Genomic DNA, 20421 nt, shown 5'->3' with positions numbered 1-20421 from the left:
TTAGATACATTTAAGTGTGTTGAAAATTATGTTATATGACGCAATTGACAGGCGACTTCCTCAAACGCTATGCTGACACGTCCCTGTCCTTAGTTAAAATAGCAATTTTCTCACAATTTACAAATAGTTGGAAACATCTGGGATATTGTAGGTACTCAACTGAACAAAATATATAACAATGGCCTAGTGATTTTTGGATATTTTACTGCAAAAATACTACAAAGTGCACCTTTAATAAGACTGTTCAGACTGAGGTTGAATTGCAAAACATCATACCTGTATCAGATTTTGGTAAATTGGAAAAAGGTTCAACGCTCACTTTTAAACAAAACCATCTTATTTGTGTTTTTTTTATTATTTTGTTTTATTTAATTTTTTAATTTTTATTTATTTTTTTTTTTTACACATTGCCACAATTCTGTGCTTATGGAGTCACTTTAAAGATTCTTATCTTTTGATTTTTGGTTGCACTACCAACAAAAGAGGAGCATCTCTTTTTAGCACGTTCTGCATCGGATTTATGACGTACAGAAGTGTCACACATCAGAATTAAAAAGATGAGATTCCATGTGGATTGCACTGCAGAGTCCTGCAACGGGTCGGGTACCCGCGGGTATCCGCGGGTACCCGCATAAAAGTGGCTAAAACGGGTGGATTGTGACATTTATCAAATTCACGGGCGGGGATGCGGGCGGATAATTAACTCTGTGCGGGCGGGTAGTAGCGCGGATGGCCGGATGAAAAATATGTGCAATATTTCTGTGGCAAAGTGAACGAGAGAGCGAGCGAGAGCGAGCGAGCGAGACCGGCGCGTAATTGTGAATGAGCGTCACCTGCGAGCCACACCGGTCTCGAGTCCTCTGAGGGAGCTCGGAAGCATATAAGGACGAGAGATCACCAGACCTGGATTTGACGTTCAGTTGTGTTTACGTTTTATGTGTGTGCGCTTGGCAGATGTCCATGAGGGCTGCCCACGTTACTTTCGTTTTGTCTGGTTAAAGTCTTTTAAATGTTCGCCGGTTCCCGCCTCCTTCATCCCCCATCGAACACATTGTAGGCTATTACAATTTCTATGTCCGAATTACCATTACACACACACACGCAACAACGATATGCCATTTGACCCATCACGTCACACAGCGACATTGAAACTTTTGTTGATGCCTCTCGTAGCGCAGATGGAGCGAGCGTTGCAGGAGTAGCAATGGATGAAGTAAAAGTAAAGTTGGTGAGTGGAGTAGGAGTAGCTATATGAAATTGTTGACAATGAGTCTTTAAAGGCACTTTTGCCTGTTTCACTAGCCCATTCATGACGCTGTTGATGTTGAGAGAGGTGCAGAATAAAAAATAAAGCATGTTTTAATTTTAATGTTTTAGCGTGTGATTTATCGCGGGCACGGGTCGGGTAACGGGCCAAATATTAACGGGTCTGGGCGGGTGCGGATTTAATTTTGATATTTTCACGGGTCACGGGTCGGATCTGGTGCTAAACCTTGCGGGTACGGGCGGGGGCGGGTCTCCAAAAATGGACCCGTGCAGGACTCTGTTGCACTGGTCATGACAAAAACAGATCTGAGAAGCATCAGATTTGTGCCTTTACCTGCAGTCTGAACGCTGCCTTAGAAGTTACACTACTAAAAAATATATTTAGTCCGATTAGCGTTCGGATTGTCATTTTTATTACCGAACCTAAAGACATAGGAATACATTCACAATCCGGTCAGCTTTTATGACATATTGCCTATTTTGAGATGGAATTTACCGAACATCCAAAACAACTCAGTGTGCTGGAATAAATGCCTTTGCTGCTTGTGCCTAGCTACATATTACTGTATTCTGACCAGCTGAGAACTTGTGAAGAGCTTATAAAGTGTGAACAAATCAAGCAATTTTTAGGGTCTCAACTTCCTGTTTTTAGTTTGTTTACATGTCTTTGGTCTGTGTTGCATTCATTTCATTCAAACCGCACCAGTTTGTTTGGAAGTGGACCAAGACTTATCTTCTCAGCGGTCTGTCCACTTGTTTGGTTGGCACCAAGATCGTTCACACTTACGCCCGTTTCACACATACTCCGTCTGCAGTGCGTGTGCGTATTTTTTTCAGTACCCATGTTAACGGATGACAGCTTTCACACTGCACGCGGATGTGGTCCGTCAGTCCGTTCCAGGTGTGTTGCCTCTGCAGCAGTGAGGCGATCGTTTTCGTACCGAGTCTATTTTTTGCTGCGCTGCTGCATTAAAGCGACAGAACATTGTTTGCATTAAAATAAACATGCACTGACGCGAAAATCTAAAGTACTCGGCTATATAAATAAGAATTAATGAATAAAATGTTGTTTAAATGTAGTACGTTAACCTGATCTCTATGAAAGAGTAAACAAAGAGAATTGCAATTTTGACGAGCCATGTTCAGTAAAAACTTTTGGATTTTAAATAAAAAATAATGAATAAATGCTGTGTTTGTGGTATGTAACAGCGGATCAGTTGCGGACTGCAAACGCAGCATATGTGAAAGCACAACAGGGCCTGTGGATCCTGCACCGCATAAGCAACGCAACACGCACCGCACACGCACTGCAGACAGAGTATGTGTGAAACGGGCGTTATTCAGATGAACCGCACTAACAGAGCAATCACACCCGGGTTTGTTTTAATCAAACCATAAAAGTGTGAAAACACTCTCTCCGCATCACCTTTACAACAATTCAAATCTCTCAGCTCTCGTCATCTTTGAAAGCCAAGCTAATGTTGATTCTTGTTTTATTACGGGTTCTGTCTCGTTCTCTTTTTGCCAGCAGACTCTCTTCTGTTCGGCGTCTGTTTAGAACGGTAATTCCTCTGTGGTTTAGCTGCTCCATGTCAACCTTTCTTGCTTGTTGTGACAACTAACCTACGCCACTCCTAACCAGACGCGCGTCAAAGTAACTGGAGAAACTTTTCTCTATTTGCGGTTATAAAGTGGCAGTGCAATCTCAATAGGTCTGAATACACTAGGCTTACCTTAGTGAATTAGGGTAAGACAAAAAAGAAGAATAAATGTATCGACTAATTTAAATGGTTTATTTTGAACAAAAAAAAAAGTTACATAGTGTACCTGTAACTAAATACATTGTTTGTTGTGAGTATATAATAGCTAAGAATGGTGCCACGTGTCCCTGAATTCGATAAGCCCCTCTGGACACTTGTCTGTGTTCACAGCTGTCTCTTTCTTTCTGCTGTTCACTTACATTCACCTCCACACTCCAAACACTTTGCCCCTTCCTGAGGCCCATGGGTAATCCTGCACAACTTCAAAATCAGACAGCCTACACACACACATTCAGCTGTCCTTGGCTTTGATCCCTGTCTGAGGGTCCCTTAATTGCCCAACTGTTGGGTCAGCATGTAACATGCTTGAAGTCTATTGATTTAGCTGTTTCAGAAAGACTCAACTGTGCATGTTTGTAAAGCAAATCTTGAAATGAATATACATTTTTCATAATGTACATAATGTTTGATGCCTAAATTGTAATTGTAAATTTTTTCAAACAAAATATTGTAGGTATTATAGGGGTGCTCCATATGTGAGGTTTCAAACAAACAACAACATAATTCTGCCTACTAGGATAACCGCATTTTAGCTAAATTCCCAGAATGCACCACAACCCATTGAAAAACAGGAGGCTGTGTTTTACAGAACATCATTGTTTAAAGTGTCATATATTTAGCTTAGAATGTGATGAATATTGGAATAATTGTTGTTAATACACTGTAAAAAATTATTTAGAAAAAAAGTTACCTGGTTGCCTTAAAATTTTGAGTTAATACAATGACAATTTTTTGAGATTCGACAACGTTTATTAAAAAATTATTAAAAGATTTTGTAAGCAAATAGGGTAATTGTGTGTGTTTTATTTCTGATGACGCAGTGAAACATGCCAAATAGTGTTATTTTTATGATTTATCAAAAAAATTATGTGGTTCAGATACAATAATATTTTGAGTTTCTATTTATTAAACAAATTTCCTTCATTGTATCAACTCAAATTTTTAATTTCAATAAACTCAATTTTAAGGCAACCAGGTTATTTACTTTTTTAAGTTAAACCAACAAAAACCAACACATTTTTTTTACAGTGTAGCATTATGTAAATACTAGTATGAGATTTACTAATATTTTAAATTATTTTATTTTTATATAAATTATCATTTTCTTTTTGGCTTTCATTTTAGTAATTTTATGCGTTTTTGTTATTTTTATTTTTTTTATCTTTCTAATTTTATTACGGTTTAGTAATTTAAGTTCAACAAACTTATTTGAATTAGTTGGTACAGATTACAGATTTTAAGTGTGTGTGTGTGTATGTGTGTGTGTGTGTGTGTGTGTGTGTGTGTGTGTGTGTGTGTGTGTGTGTGTGTGTGTGTGTGTGTGTGTGTGTGTGTGTGTGTGTGTATTTATATATATATATAGCTCTGAAAAAATTAAGAGACCACTTAACATTGAAAAATCAATGTTAAGTGGTCTCTTAATTTTTTCCAGAGCTAGCTAATATATATACAAGCTATTCTCGTTTACCCACAGGTTCTACCTCATCTTTCTCTAGAACTTTATCATCTCTGTCCTGTGAATACGTGATCGTGCTTCTCTCATGTCACTGCCCCGGGGTCAGCTTCACACTCTCAGCTGATCCATAAACGGCGATGAATCCTGTTCTCCTTCAGACAAATGTGCCGTAACTCGTCAGAGAACATTAGTCTGTACCTGTGATTCAGCTCTGCTTTCCAAACTCCTAACAGCACAGAAAAAGCCGCCAGTTGTCATAGCAGCGGCTCATGACAAACACACAGTTACGTGAGTATACACAGGCTGTTCTGTTGACCGCTGTGCAGGAAGTTTTACTGTAAAGAGGAATGACCTGTCGTCTTTTCTCTTTATAATCACTCATAATCCCCGCTATAAAAACTCTGTGCTGTAGTTGTTGCGTGTGGGTTAGATCACTTTTCTACACTTTCTACATATATTTCTATATTATATGTTTATTCTGCTATATCATTCTCATTTTATTTGTGTGAAAAAGTTCAGAATTGTATTTTTTTTTTTTAGCAGACCGCAGGGAATCCCTGGACCTAAATTTGAAAACCTTTTCCGTAAAGAATGCAATGGTCATGGAGATTTAAAAACATTTTTTTATTCACAACAAAATCAAACCACAACACGATGAAAGCTATTTTTATTAAAATAAATTAATTTTACTTTTTTGGATTTCATGTGTTGTGCACTGCTGGTACAAATATAAAAAATGTAAAAATAAATAAAATAAAAACATTACATTTTTTATTAAAATAAATACATTTTACTTGATTTATATTTTTATTCTTTTTAAAACTTACGTTTTAATAAAATCATATATTTTTATTTTATATGTATTTTTTTCATCTTAAACACCTTGGTTTATCAAATAAACAAATAAAATTGCATATCTGCATCATTATTTAGTGACTGATCGATTTATTATTATATTGTGCACTACTGGTTCAAATATCAGGTGGAATGTGTACAAAATTTGTGCCACACATAATGTACTCAGACACTTGCATCTTTGGCTTTTACAAATTTTACTTTGGGTTTAAGAATGGACCAATGTTTAAAGGCGTAGTTCACCCAAAAATGAAAACTGAAAACTTTCTTCTACTAAACACAGAAGATATTTTTAAGAAATGGTTGTGGGACCCAACTGACTTTATTATAGAAGTCAATAGGTGTTGTCAACTGTTAGGTTAGACATTCTTTAAAATATTATCTTTTGCGTTCAAAAAGTTCATGAAAAAATTCATGCAGGTGTGGAACAACTTGAAGGTGAGTAAAGGATGACAGAATTACATTTTCTGGTGAACTATCCCTTTTAATTTGTTCTGCGCTAAAGTGATTTGTGTGGTCACACTGAATCCATATTTGACCATTAATGCCTTTAAAGCTGTCGCAGCTTTGCACATTCCCAGCTAGCCCTTGAATCTGAAAAAACATGAAAGTACACCTAACCTAATTGTGGTCATTGTGGTAGACCATGTCATGCCTATTACAGACAACAAGACCCATTTAAAAGCAAGCTCTATTTAAAAACTTTACGGAGCCGAGGCTGCATTTTTTTCCTTGGGGTAGAACCCTTTTGAGGTGGAGTCCAGTCTGAGAAAGAGATGAGCCCAATCTAATCTCCACCGCCCCATCAGAAGGGTTCGTGAGAGTGCACAGCAGATGATTAGCTCCTCAGATTAGAGGGGCTTTGGACATCTGAAGACTGATTTGGTTGTTGGGGAAGACCAGGACTGCCCTGAAACTGCCCTGCCCCCATGAGCGCTTAACCTGACTAGACACCAAGAGGGTGGATTAATTGGACATCTTGTTGGGTCTTTGGGGGGGAGGGGATGAACTTGGGAGCCTTCCATCTAGTTTAGGGGTCTGTGGTGGTACTGAAGCGCTGTTCTTTGCTGCCATGGACCGCCGTCCACGGATGCCCACGGATGGGGCGTCCTGCACACATGCCATGATGTGGAAGGTAAACTCAAGGGATGATTGACTGATCGCTATTTTTTTTCAGTATGACTCATTTCGGAGGGATTTGGATTAAGCTTGAGTAGGTGTGGCAGTCGATGCTTTTATATAAAACCGCAAGCTGCAGACATAAGGGTGTGCATGAACCTGAAACCTTGTTGTAGTTCTTGGTTGAATCCGTTTTTGAGATCCACAAAGGAAGAATGGAGCTTTTCTCAAGGACTTTAACTCCTCAGAGCTGTCTCGTCTCAAATTAGACGATTCACATGACTCTTTGTGGATGCACATGCTTGTTTTTGCTAAGTGTTGTCAAAAACAAGGCCACCATTTGCCTTGTTTTGGTAGTGTTTTTTGTGCACTTTTTTGCTGTGTCTAAATTGTTTAAATCTTTACAGCGTTCTACTATTCAAAAAGTTCATGTGACGCATCATACCTGGGACGTTCCCTAAACCGTACCATTTTCATCTGATATTGCTATACTGACAATTGTTCAGACTTGTCAACTTGTCAAATTTCAGGGGTCAGTCGGATTTCTGTGGAAGTATTAAGCAAGTATTCTTTAATGAAATATGACAGTAAATACATTTACAGTAAAATGTTTCAAAAGATTAAATGAATCTGAAATAAATGCTGTTCTTTTGAACTTTAACAAAAGCATTAAGCAACTGTTTTCAACATTGGTAATACTAATAATAAATGTTTCTTGAGCGGCAAATCTAAAATATCATGTGACCTGAAGACTGGGGGAATACTGTTTTTACTGTCTTTTTGATCAAATACAGCCTTAGTGAGCATAAGAGTCTTTCAAAAACAGTAAAAACACAAATACTACCATGTCCAAAAAAATGGTAAGGGTAAATAAAAAAGTACAATGTACCATTGCATTCTTGAAGCATGTAAATAAATACTATAGTACATTAATTTGATTGCCATGTACAGTATATATTCATGGTATTACCCTGTGAGCCACCCACTGTACCATGTTTAGTTCCACAGCAAAGGATGTGTCCTAATTCGAAACCATTTGCCTCTGTTTTGGGGATTGGTTTGGGGTGTAAACACCCAACGATGACCTTAAGCCATGTGCGTGTGTGTATGGTGGTGTGTCTATCAGAAGAGGCAGTTCAACACCTAGACACAGACAGTGACTTCCGCTTGCAGAAGCAACATTATGAAGTCTTGTTGTTGTCTTGCGAAATGAACATGACCCCGAGTGACTCGAAGTTTCTCCTCACAACTTCTGATGATTTCTCTCTGTGTTCCCGCAGGTGTGTCATCACCCAGACTGTCAGGAACTGAACGGTAAAAGCCCCCTGCACCTGTGTGAGTCATGTGATTCTCGCTGTCACCTAGATGAGTCTGACAGCATGCACTTTGACAGGCATCCTCGCTTTGACATACAACCACAAGGTAAACACACTTGTTGCTCTGTGACAAACAGGTTTATTCTGCTTTGTACCAATAAGTCTCATTCAAAAACTATCCCTTTATATCAATAACTCAATTAAAATTCATTCACCCATCGACAGATGCCTGATTAAAAAAAAGTATTATGTCTTCATACTCATATTTCTTATTTGTAAAAAGAACATGTCAAAAAAAAAAATGTTTTTAATTATTAAAATAAATAAATGTTACTTAATTTATATTTTTATATATTTAATACTTTTATATTTTAATAAATCTTTATTTTATGTGTATTTTTTGATCTTGAACAACTTAGTTTATCAAATAAATAAAAAATTGCATATCTGCACCGTTATTTAGTGAAAATAATCAATTTATTATTATAAAGCAGTGTTATTTTAGTTAGCTTTTATTTATATATTTTTAGTTTTCATGTTAATTTTCATTTCACTTTTAAGCCATTTTGTTCTGTGGTTTTATTGGATTTTTGATATTTTTATTTCAGTTTTAGTTTTTATTCATTTCCATTTAATAATTTTAGTGCTTCAGCTTATTTTATATTATTTGCCAAGACAACATTTCAAATTTTCATTTATTTTAAGTTTTTCAACTTATATATATATTTAATTTTATTTTATTTCAGTTAACAGAATTGTTTATAATAGTTTTAGTTTTGGTTACAATAATAACCCTGTCTATAAAGAGTGAAGATGGTGAGATCAGACGTGTGTAAAATCTGTGTTGTCAGGCTCTATCCTGGCGCGGAATGTGTCGACGCGTTCCTGTCCACCTCGCACGAGCCCGCCTTCAGACCTAGAGGAAGACGAGGAAGGAAGCACTGAGCGAGGGTCAGTCGGTGATCCATAACCTTCACACAACATTCAAATAATCATATTCAATCATATTGCATGTTGTCAGCCTGAAACACACCAGTGGCACTAATCAAAGTGATGCGAAATTAAGTTTTTTGTTGTTGTTGTTGCTGTTGCACGAAACCATTTATATCAAGCGGAAGTGTATTAAGCCTGAACAAAAGCAAAATACACATGATTATTCTTAAATGGATCAATAGAAGTATAACACTAGGGCTGCATGATGAATCGAAATTAAACTGAAATCTTTATATGGATTAGTCAGATTGTCAAATTGTAAAGGCTGCGATTTAATTAAAGGGGGTGGTTGCATGCGATTTCACTTTTTTAACTTTAGTTAGTGTGTAATGTTGCTGCTTGAGCATAAACAGTATCTGCAAAGTTAAAGCGCTGAAAGTTCAATGCAAACGGAGATATTGTCTTTTAAAGTTACGGCAATTTATTGCCTACAAAAATGTCCGGTTTGGACTACAACAAGCTTCTTTCTGGGTTGGGGATATCATAAACCCTTGCTAGTCTCCGCAGATGTGACTTCTGCCCGTAATGGTAAGGGGCGTGGCGTTTACGGACAACCTGTGCTTGGCACTTCAGCCAATAAAAATACAGGAAACTACATTTGGCCATCTAACCAATCTAAGAGCATTGCGTTTTTCAGAGGGATGGGCTTCATAGAAGCAGGAAGCAAACGAGCCGTTCAAAGGACAGTGGAGACAGCGGTGTGGAATAAAGGTCAAATAGAAGAAAAATACGCCATTTGGAAAGAAAAAGAAGTATTAAGACATGTTCTACTGCGCCCCATAAACACAACCAAGCCTAGAAAAAAAACACAGAACCACCCCTTTAAATAAATGTATGCGCTAGGAGTTTTAGAGTGAATCGTGGAACGGAGTTCTGTTACACACAAGCGGTTCGTGATCCAGTGCTTTCAGTGTCTCTGAATGGCTCGGCTCGCCGTAAATGCTGCGCTGCACAAACTCCATTACTATAAGCGCTGTGTGTGGGTCGCTTAAAACATGCATTTGGGAATTGCAACATGCGCTACCCATTTTCCCAAAGTGCTTATAAACCGGATGTTTTCAACAGAGATACATAAGGACTCCCTGCAGTTTTCCACCTAAATAAAAGCACTATTTACAGTATTTTACGTTGTATAAAATTACAGTTATTCCTCATTATCGACATTTTTCAGTTTTAGTCTTTTAAAAAGGCATCTGAAATAATAAACTGAGTGCAATGTAGTGCTGTCAAAAATACAGATTTTTCAATACGTGTCGATACTGAAATATCTGAAATGCTTCCAATACTTACGTCCCCAGAGCAGATACACAATAGCAGCTGCGCTTTCTCGCTCTCTCATCTCTCCGACAGCGAGTTACACACAAACCCGTCTCCACTCACTCACTCACTCGTTTCATTAGCTCTTGATGACTATTGTTGGTGCCACAGAGCTTGAACTTAGCCTTTCGCTGCTTATTGCGCATATACAGTCAAATACACACAAAATAATTTCAAAAGGCTGGTCTTGGTGAGTATTTACCTAAAAAGTCGATAGGGCTGCACGATTAAACGCATTTTAATCGTGATAACGATATCTGCTTCTGTCAATTAATTTCAAATAATCGTCTCAATATTGGCCCGCTCGTTATTTATCCTTAAAACATGTTTTTTTTTCTGTGGGGTTTGTGTTGATAACGAGCCACCGCTAGCAGTCATGCTTGTGGTTGCCTGATGCAAAGAGCTTAAATCCCCCAAAGAGAGCTTTTCTCCTTAAAAGGATACTTTCTTTTAGGTGTTTTACTTAATCTGTGCAATCTGGCAACCCTGTGCCAGCTATAAACGCGGAAGGAGTGCCGATGAGCTGAAATAAAAACATGCGCTGGAGTTCAGTGTCACACAGCTTTTTAGTCTTTGTTTCTTCACAAGACGCTTGCTATTTGTGTGACTAAATCTGGCACGATCAAACCTTCAACAAATGCATTGCAATGATTTTGAGCAAAATAATCGTGATTATCATTTTTACCATTATCGTGCAGCCAGTTGAGTAAGAAAATTATTGTGAAACAGAATATTGGATAAGTTCTTAATGTGACAGTAGCTTAATAAATCTGCTTCCAAAGTATGAGATAATATTAAAAATATATATGTGGCAGCTTTTTCCCCTTGGTATCAATGTCAATATTGTGCCCGAATGCTGAGTGGCTTGTAACTTTGGGAAACCAATAGCCATGGTGGCTGGTGAGCAAAATCGTTAATGGCAAGCAAAAATCTTTAGCAAAATTGGACCAAATGTATTTTATTTAATATTTTTTATTTAATAATAATAGTAAAAATAACATAATATTTTATAATCATACTTGTATGTAATCTCAATTTTTGGCGAAATTCTGCAGCCTTAAAAACAAGCACAGCAAACAATGCAATTTCAATCTGAAAAATCAGTTAGATTTTTATTTTTCCAAATGTGATTGTCATACAGATGGCATGACCCTCTGTCCTCATGTGCCTGTGGTGTTTTTCTGTGTTATGACAGAGAACGTAAGACAGGAGGAATGAAGCTGAAAGCAAGAGAAGGAAAGAAACCTCGGCGACGCCACACTGATGTAAGTGCTGCAAAGACTCTTTCCTGACTACTCGGTGATGGTCTAAAAGCAAGCACATATAGCCCCTTTACATTGCACGTATTGCATTATTTTCACCGTTGAAGTGCAGATCTTTCCTATCCAACAAGGTTTACAAGAAATGACACGTCTCTGAATCACCAGTAGCCACAGGATGTGGTCCCCTGATAGATATCTTGTGATGATCACATCTAGAGTTTGGTTTAAATAACTGGAAGTGGTCTGTCTTGCCGCCCACTTTTGACCAGTGTTGGTCTGTCGCCCCCTATAGGACCCCAGAAAGGAGTGCTTCAGCCTCAAGTTTGACCTCAACATTGACATAGACACGGAGATCGTCCCCGCTGTCAAAAAGAAGACGTTACGGTGAGTCAGGGAACAGATCTTTGTACCCTGGGATTTGAACCCACAACCTTCAAATCAGTTGAGGGCCAGAATTATCTTTTGTTGCTTGTGTTGTTTGTTTTTGTGTGTGTGCTTTTCTCTGAATGTGTCCATTGCGTAATCAGTATTTTAGGAAAAAAATATTTTTAATACCAGGTGTGAATGTTTGAATGGCTGATTTTAACTGTTGATAACTCTACTTTGGCTGTGAAACTTCTGCGCTCATTTTATTACTATTCTTTAGGGAGGTGCTCGGACCAATTTTTGAGCGCAAGGGCATTGAATTATCCCGAGTCGATCTATTCCTGGACCAGTCGAACACTCCACTCTCACTCCAATTTGAGGCATATCGTTTTGGAGGACATTACCTTAAAGTGAAAGGTAAGTCACCCCGTATGTTGTGCGTGATGTGCGACTCATCGTTTGCAGTGTCCCCCTTCTCATCAGCATCGTTTCCAGCAAATCAACGTAACGCAAAGTTTTTATCGCTTTTTTTCTTCCTGTCAACATTTCCTGCCTGTTCACCACAGTATACCTCAAAGCATATCTCCGTATCACACAACGCGACAGACAGTGAACCAGACAGTTTCCCTGGAAATCAGGTGTGACTAATTCATTATGATGTAACTTCATTAGAGTTGTTATACTTCTAAAGGATCTCAGAAGGAAGTGCTGATTTTTTTAAGTAGCACCCTCATTCACACGACTCTTTTCATGACTACAACCATGTGCCTGTCTTTGAAAATCCCCATCCCCATGTCTTTAATCAGATAACGCAAACACACGCCAACACAGGCATCCCACCTACCGTGCTTGCGTAATACTGTAACGTGAGCATGAAGGGATGGGTTAGTGTTAAAATGATTGGGACATTTACAGCCAGTCTGAGAGTGGTGAAATCTCCAATTCAGGCTGAAGGTCTTCTCTTTTTCAAGAATTATTTTGAATCATACTAACAAAGGATTTGAGCACATTCAGTTATACTGAGTTTGGAATTGAACGCTATTTCTTACAAACAACAATTCACACTGTATTGTAAGTATTTGTTTTATTGAAAAATTATTTTTTTGTGTCGGAGTTTTAGTAACAAGGCTAATATGCATTTAGCCATATTGGTCCTTATAATATTGTGTCAAAGTGTATTTTTTATTATTACATTTTTATCTAATTTTTTAATTTTAATAAAAAAAAACATTTACACACAATGTTCTATTATATTATATATTATATTATGTTGCATTGTATTGTATTATGTTGTATTTATATTATGTATTGTATTGTATTGTATTATATTATATATTATATTATATTATATTATATTATATTATATTATATTATATTATATTATATTATATTATATTATATTATATTATATTATATTATATTATATATATTATATTATATTATATTATATTTTTCTGCAGCTCGACCTGGTGATGAACTAAAGGTAGAGCAAAGCGTAAAGGACCTACGCTCTCTCAGTCTACCTAACATGAAGCCGACAGTAGGGGGCAGCGTCTACATCCTCACACCAGGCAGTGAGAGGGCAGAGCACGGGTCCCTACCGCGGCGTGAGAGCGGTGATGCACTGGTCAGTACTGCCGCTTTTTCCTGCTTACACCCAATCAAGCCTTTCAGAAATCTGGTTTGTGTCGTAAATTAAATTACATTTTAATTTGATTACATTTTTTGTTGTAAATCTGGTTTTGAAACATGGCCTAATGTGCTTATAGGTGTCAAAGGGGCCACATTTTTGCAGCATTTTACTTTTGACCCCAAGTTAGTCAAAGTTTTTAGTCATAATTACAAATTTTACAAGACTCTTTATGAGTATTTTATTTTATTTTACTTTTCTTATTTATTTTATTTATTCTGTTTTTTTATACATGGCCTAATGTGCTTGTTTTTTTTACCCCCTAGATATATGGGAATTTTATTTACTATTTATTTAAAGGTAATTTAAATGTTAAAGGGTTGGTTCACCCAAAAATGAAAATTCTCTCATTAATTACTTACCCTAATGTCGTTCGACACCCGTAAGACCTCCGTTCATCTTCAGAACACAAATGAAGATATTTTTGTTGAAATCCGATGGCTCAGAAAGGCCTCCATTGACTAACTAAATAACGACTTTTATAGTGATGGCCGATTTCAAAACAAAGATTCGAACGGTTCTGAATCAGCGTATCGATTCATGATTCGGATCGCGTGTCAAACTGCTGAAATCACGTGACATTCATCAATCGATGAATCTTTGTTTTGAAATCGGCCATCACTATGCAGGTTGTTATTGGGTTTTTTTGGCGCACAAAATCTATTCCCCTCACTTCATAAAATGATTGTAGAGCCGCTGTAGAGAGATGGGCTTTGTAACGATGTCTTTACTGCCTTTATGGGTCTTGAGAGAGGAAATGACATTGGTGTCAATGAAGCCCTTTCTGAGCCATCGGATTTCAACATTAATATCTTAATTTGTGTTCTGAAGATGAACGGAGGTCTTACGGGTGTCGAACGACATTAGGGTAAGTAATTAATGACAGAATTTTCATTTTTGGGTGAACTAACCCTTTAAGTAGCAAAACATCTTGTTTACTTTAGAGGGGGTAGGGGTAGTTGTCCCCATTGGCCCTATATTCATGTATTCCTCTCTTTCATTAAGTCTAATCACCTCATTCCCGCTTGACCTTCCTTTTACACATAACATATGACCTTATACAGGAAGACCCACATGCGGGTCACCCTGAGCTTCTGATGTTGGCAAGTGTGTGGTTTTTAGCTCTTCTCTGGTAAAATGACTGGTTGCTCTTTCAACATCATGGGGATTTTATTTCCCCAGTTGCGCTGTGATGCTCAGTAAAGATGGATTTATTGAAAGACAAGCCTGAACGCACTCCAGTGTGCATGTACAAACATGGATTGATAGGCGTCGGAGATGAGTGCGCACCGTAGGATTGTGGGTAAAGTCCTGTCTATGTCCCTCTTGGGTTTTTACTGTGATTTGAGGTGGAATCGTCAGGCTTAGCAATAAAAACTTAAGCAATAAGAACAGAGCATTCAGGTCTAGGCTATGTCATCTCATCAGGCTTTGCTGTGTATGGATGGAGGTTACGTAACGGCTAAAAAACAAGCCTACACGTGTTGGAAGAGTATCGCGCGGGTATTACGCATTAGATTCAGGTTGGTTTTTCTAGTTTCTTGGAAAGACTGGCGTTTAGGAAAACCACAGAGAATCTCACTAATTAGACCATGGGTTCGATTTACCGTTTTTTTGTCTACAATAAAAGGTTCGTTTGCAACTGGAAAAGTATGATTCTCGGCTTTTATCTTCTGGGGGTTTTGCAGTAATTATGGTTCTTCTTTGAATGGAGAGGAAAACTTCATATCTTAGGTGAAATTTAAATCACTCAAAGTTCAAATTCACTTTTAATGTTGTGTTATCTCAGCAGACACTGTCATAATCAATATTGCTCATACTTGAGTTTAGAAATGTAAACAAACCCTGGTAAGATGGGTCAAATCTTGCAGCTTGTTGAGTCGAGGTGTGTTGTTACCCTTTGAGTTTTTAATAAAAAGAAGGGCTTTTGTTTTTCTAATTTCACACATCGCCTCTGGTGTCATCCAGGGCTTGTGGTTTGCATTGACACATTTGTATGATAAGGAGCTGCCAGAGTTTGCATCATGGTATCAGTAGACAGTTTTTTAGGTTCCACCACCCCCTTGTTTTCCAGCGGGACATTCCCTATCACTTTGTAATTTCCATTGTAGCTGTTCATTATATGTAAATAGCACAACGTATCTCCAAACTATTCCCAAAATGGCATCCTGATACATTTCAAAAGTTATTTATATGGTCAAGTAAATAAATGAAATGGCCTTCAAGGTTCATCAATATATATATAGTAAAATTAAATTGAACAGTAAAATAAAGTTGTTTTTTTTCTTCTATTTATATTCTTCATAAATTATATGCAAACACTACTTCTTTTAGGATTCTAGTGAAGTGCTTTTGTCAAAACAAAGCTAGAAAATTATTGTAATTATGAAGAATTTATATTTGTTTATATTTACCATTTCAAAAATCTTGTCCATCTTTTTGAAAGAAGTATCTCATGGTCGCCAAAGCTGCATTTATTTGATCAATAATACAGTAAAAACAGCAATATTGTGAAATATTACCATTTAAAAATAATAACCATTTTCTATTTTAGTATATTGTAAAATGTAATTTATTCCTGTGATCAAAGCTGAAATTTCAGCATCATTACTCCATTCTTCAGTGCCACATGATCCTTCAGAAATCATTCTAATATGAGGATTTGGTGCTCAAGAAACATTTATTATTATTATCAGTTTTGAAAAGTACGTTCATTTGAAATGGAAATCTAATAGTATAAGTCTCATTAGATCAACTTAATGCCTCCTTGCTAAATAAAATAAAATAATAGAAAAAGAAAATGATTGACCCATTTGTGTGTGTGTGTACATGTTTTTGTATCCCGGAGGGAACTTCAACCTGAATACACACTGACTCCTTGGGACTCATCCCATGTCATCTGTGTTGCATGTGGACCTAAATTAAAGCCCCCCATGAAGGGAAAAAAAACATATAATCATACAGAATGAGTTTTTTTGAACATGTAAAAATGCAGAAAGTTTTGTGTGATGGGTAGGGTTACTATAAGGGGATAGAAAATACTGTTTGTACAGTATAAAAACCATCATGTCTGTGGAGAGTCCCCACAATGATGGTAAACTAGACATGCGTGCCATACTGTATAGACTGTATAAAACAATGAACGTAGTGTCCATGACGTCACCCATAGGTTTCTGAAGAGCATTTTTGAACCCCAAAGTGTGTGGAGCCGTCCGTCGCCATCTTGACAGACGGATAACAGAAAATGGGCAATGAGGCGGGATGTGGGTGGACTAACAAACAGCTAGTAGTGACAGCAGCGGCAATCCACCTGTCACTCAAGTAGCCATTTAACTATGCAGAACTTTAAGGCTTAATATAATTTAAACCAATGAGTTATAAAAAAAAAAAATCACCCCCTCACAGTTGTCATTAAGGGTAAAATTAGCTATATAGACCAAAACTTATTTTTGTACCAGACTGTGAATCAATTTTTTTCTTTTGTAAAGTTGAACATTTTAACACAGGGGGTCTATGGGATTGACTCCCTTATGTATCCTGTCTCTAGCGGCCAGTCAATGAATTGCAGTCTAAACCACTTCCGTGCTGGATTCTAGATAGAGAGACCGGAAGGTTGCCGATTGGTTCAGTCATGAAACTCTAGACGGCTCAGGCCGATGAGATCTTTACATGTATCTGCAAGCAATCACGTCAGCAGATCTAGTTCTACCAAACACATAAACAATGCCATATTCAATAATAGGCTAAAACAGTTTTGGGAGAAGCGATTGTATATGATAAAATATCTTCTACATCTTTTAACATAATTCTGTATGTTTGGACCGTATGTTTTGATTATACCGATGGTAGCAGTGATCTGTTGTTAAGTCCACTGATGTCCACCAATCTTCTCGGTTTCCTGCTGATGGAATTCTCAAGTCGTCTGCCAACTATTCTGTTGGAATTTTTATGAGAGCTGCTCGGTTTTGTCTGCGAGCGCGTTTGACCTGTATGTGGTAACTCACCCACTGTGACTTGCCCCCTCACCAAAGTCTGACCTTTAGAAAAGAACCCATCACCCCTGGGATTATTGGTGCGGCGGTGACACCAGGACACCTCTTTGAGGTTTGATTGGCCAGATCCGCCCCGGTAGGGGGAGTGACCTTTGAAGCGTAAGTGTTTGATGTGGCATCGTGACTTTTACACTCACAGGAGCTGAAAGACAAGTGTCTCACCAGAGCAGGGTTTCAGGTGAATGTTGTGTTTTTGCCCTTGCGACTTTAATTTACACTGTAAAAAATAAAAACGGAAAATGTACTGGTCATTTTTTGCCAGTACATTATCCAGTAATTTTACGGAAATGTCTGTTAAACCTTAAAGGGTTCCACACCCGTAAGACCTCCGTTCATCATCAGTTTAAGATATTTTATATTTAGTCCGAGAGCGTTTGCAAGTGTATGCACACTATACTGTCCATGTCCAGAAAGGGAATAAAAACATCATCAGAGTAGTCCATATGTGACATCAGATAGTTCATTAGAATCTCTTGAAGGATCAAAAATACATTTTGGTCCAAAAATAACAAAAACTACGACTTTATTCAGCATTGTCTTCTCTTCCGAGTTTGTTTTCAATCCTCAAATAAAGATTCAAACGGTTATGAATCAGCGGATTGATTCATGATTCGGATCACATGTCAAACTGCTGAAATCACATGACCTTGGCGATCCGAATCATGAATCTATACACTGATTCAGAACCGTTTGAATCTTTATTTGAGGTTTGAAAACAAGCCAGGAAGGGAATACAATGCTGAATAAAGTCGTAGTTTTTGTTATTTTTGGACTAAAAGGTATTTTCGATGCTTCAAGAGATTCTAATGAACTATCTGATGGACTACTTTGATGATGTTTTTATTCCCTTTCTGGACATGGACAGTATAGTGTGCATACACTTAAACTGTGTTCCGAAGATGAACGGAGGTCTTACGGGTGTGGAACAACATTAGGGTGAGGCATTGACATAAATTTCATTTTGGGGTGAACTAACCCTTTAAAACACAATCTAATACAATGTGTAATTCAAAATAAAGGTAAAACACCTGTAAAAAATCCAATATGGAAAATTCCTTCATATTTATACAGTACATTGTAACCTATTTTTACTGACTTTTTTACAGTGCAGTCCTTCTTTTGACAGCTACTCACCTTAAGACAATGCTCCTCACCTCTAGTGGTGTTAAAAAAAAAAAAACTTTGTTCCAAGCATAGAGTCATTACTATGGTAACCGTAGAGTTTTAAATGCATGCTGGGATTCTGTCCTGTGGCGTAAGATTCATCTCTCACATCAAAGACGTCGACTTCAGGACTCCCCTCTTCGCTTTTAACCTGCGGCTCTTTTGCATTAGTCAAATAACATTAGATAGATAATGCAAGCGGACATTTGTACCACACCGTTCTCCCTCACTGACGCACAGTAGAGCGATCTCGCCTGAGGACACAGGTCTAATGACCTGAGAGGTGTATTACACAACCTTACTGGCGATTAAGTCCCTTTGGCCCCCAGGGGCCTCCATGTCACAGCGACACAGAGAAATGTCATTATGAGGGATAAAACTCTAGCTACTGAGTATATATCTACAATGTCTGAATAACGAAAAAAAGTGGTATCGCACTCAAATGCTTATAGATATGTTCTCAAAACTGACATCACTTTTCCAAGACATTTTTGCTTAAAGGGTTAGTTCGCCCAAAAATTAAATGTATTTTAATGACTCACCCTAATGTCGTTCCTCACCCGTAAGACCTCCGTTCATCTTCAGAACACAGTTTAAGATATTTTATATTTAGTCCAAGAGAGTATCCGAGTGTATGCACACTATACTGTCCATGTCCAGAAAGGGAATAAAAACATCATCATAGTAGTCCATATGTGACATCAGTTAGTTCATTAGAATCTCTTAAAGCATCAAAAATACATTTAGTCCAAAAATAACTGACATTGCAAACAAAAGCTTTACTAAAGAAATGTGAATACTTTGAGAAGCATTGATTTCAGAGACTGCAGAGGTGTGTCTCGAAAAGCTGCCAGAGAAGCGTTAAATGAGGAAATAATGTGTTTGATCAAATGTAAGTCAGTCAATGGCCTATCAAAGGTCTGGATAAACTGCCCAGCATCTGTCAGCCGCGACTAACTGCAGGAAACGAGCCTTTTCCTGTTCCTATTTGAACTCTGATAACAGACTGGTTCAAAAGTGTATTAATACCACAGCATAGAGCAGACAGATTTAATCTGCATCGGTTTCCCTCTATAAATGAACGGATCAAACTGATTTAAGGTATATCATAACTCTTGCAAGCTTTGGGCAAAAATTGCACGTATGGTTTCACAATATCCCTCATTAAGCAAGAGACCAACGCAAACCATGGTGATCATTTATTTACCTAGGGTATCAACAAAGAAACAAAGCTCTTGACACAGCAAACCCCTGCATGTGATTGATTGCTCCTGTGAAGTTAACACAATTACCATGCAATTAGTTTCTGATCATTAACACTCAGTGTTCAAGACAATAGAACAAAAGATGACTTCATGTATAAAATCTATCTTATCTTCATGGGAAACTATAGTGGAGAGAATCTTGTTAGAACATATTCATGTTTCTCACATAAATCACCTTAATTTGTAGTATCTGTAATGTAGCATTTTATTTAAAGTCTTTACTGATCTCTAAATGGCGTTATGTAATGAACTGAATGTCTGTCAACACTGCCTTTTATACCCATATCAGCGAAACCACCCTTCTGTAGCAAAAAATATTTAGTGCATACCAAACATGCTCACTTTTCAATCAAAAAATGCAAAGTAAAAAAAAAAATTAAAGAAAACACAGCCTGTTTTAGGATTTATCTTTTTAGGAATTATGTTTTAGGACTCCTCTATTTCCTATTGTAGGATTTATCACAATTAAGTTAATTTTGC

At 37.4% G+C, this 20421-nt stretch overlaps 1 protein-coding gene across 4 annotated transcripts in view; it reads left to right on the top strand.

Moving 5' to 3' along the window:
* plekhg5b (pleckstrin homology domain containing, family G (with RhoGef domain) member 5b) overlaps positions 1–20421 on the top strand; it is a 95807-nt gene that overhangs the window by 55339 nt on the left and 20047 nt on the right. For all 4 annotated transcript variants that reach the window (XM_067445651.1, XM_067445652.1, XM_067445654.1 and 1 more), the window contains 6 exons: positions 7797–7938; positions 8684–8783; positions 11338–11407; positions 11697–11788; positions 12051–12187; positions 13231–13397. In XM_067445651.1, the coding sequence (XP_067301752.1) occupies positions 7797–7938; positions 8684–8783; positions 11338–11407; positions 11697–11788; positions 12051–12187; positions 13231–13397 (708 nt within the window). The remainder of the gene's footprint in view (positions 1–7796; positions 7939–8683; positions 8784–11337; positions 11408–11696; positions 11789–12050; positions 12188–13230; positions 13398–20421) is intronic.

This window comes from Pseudorasbora parva, chromosome 6 (genome assembly GCF_024679245.1).
Source record: "Pseudorasbora parva isolate DD20220531a chromosome 6, ASM2467924v1, whole genome shotgun sequence".
In the NCBI taxonomy this organism is placed as follows: Eukaryota; Metazoa; Chordata; class Actinopteri; order Cypriniformes; family Gobionidae; genus Pseudorasbora; species Pseudorasbora parva.
This window is presented reverse-complemented; position numbering and strand designations above follow the sequence as displayed.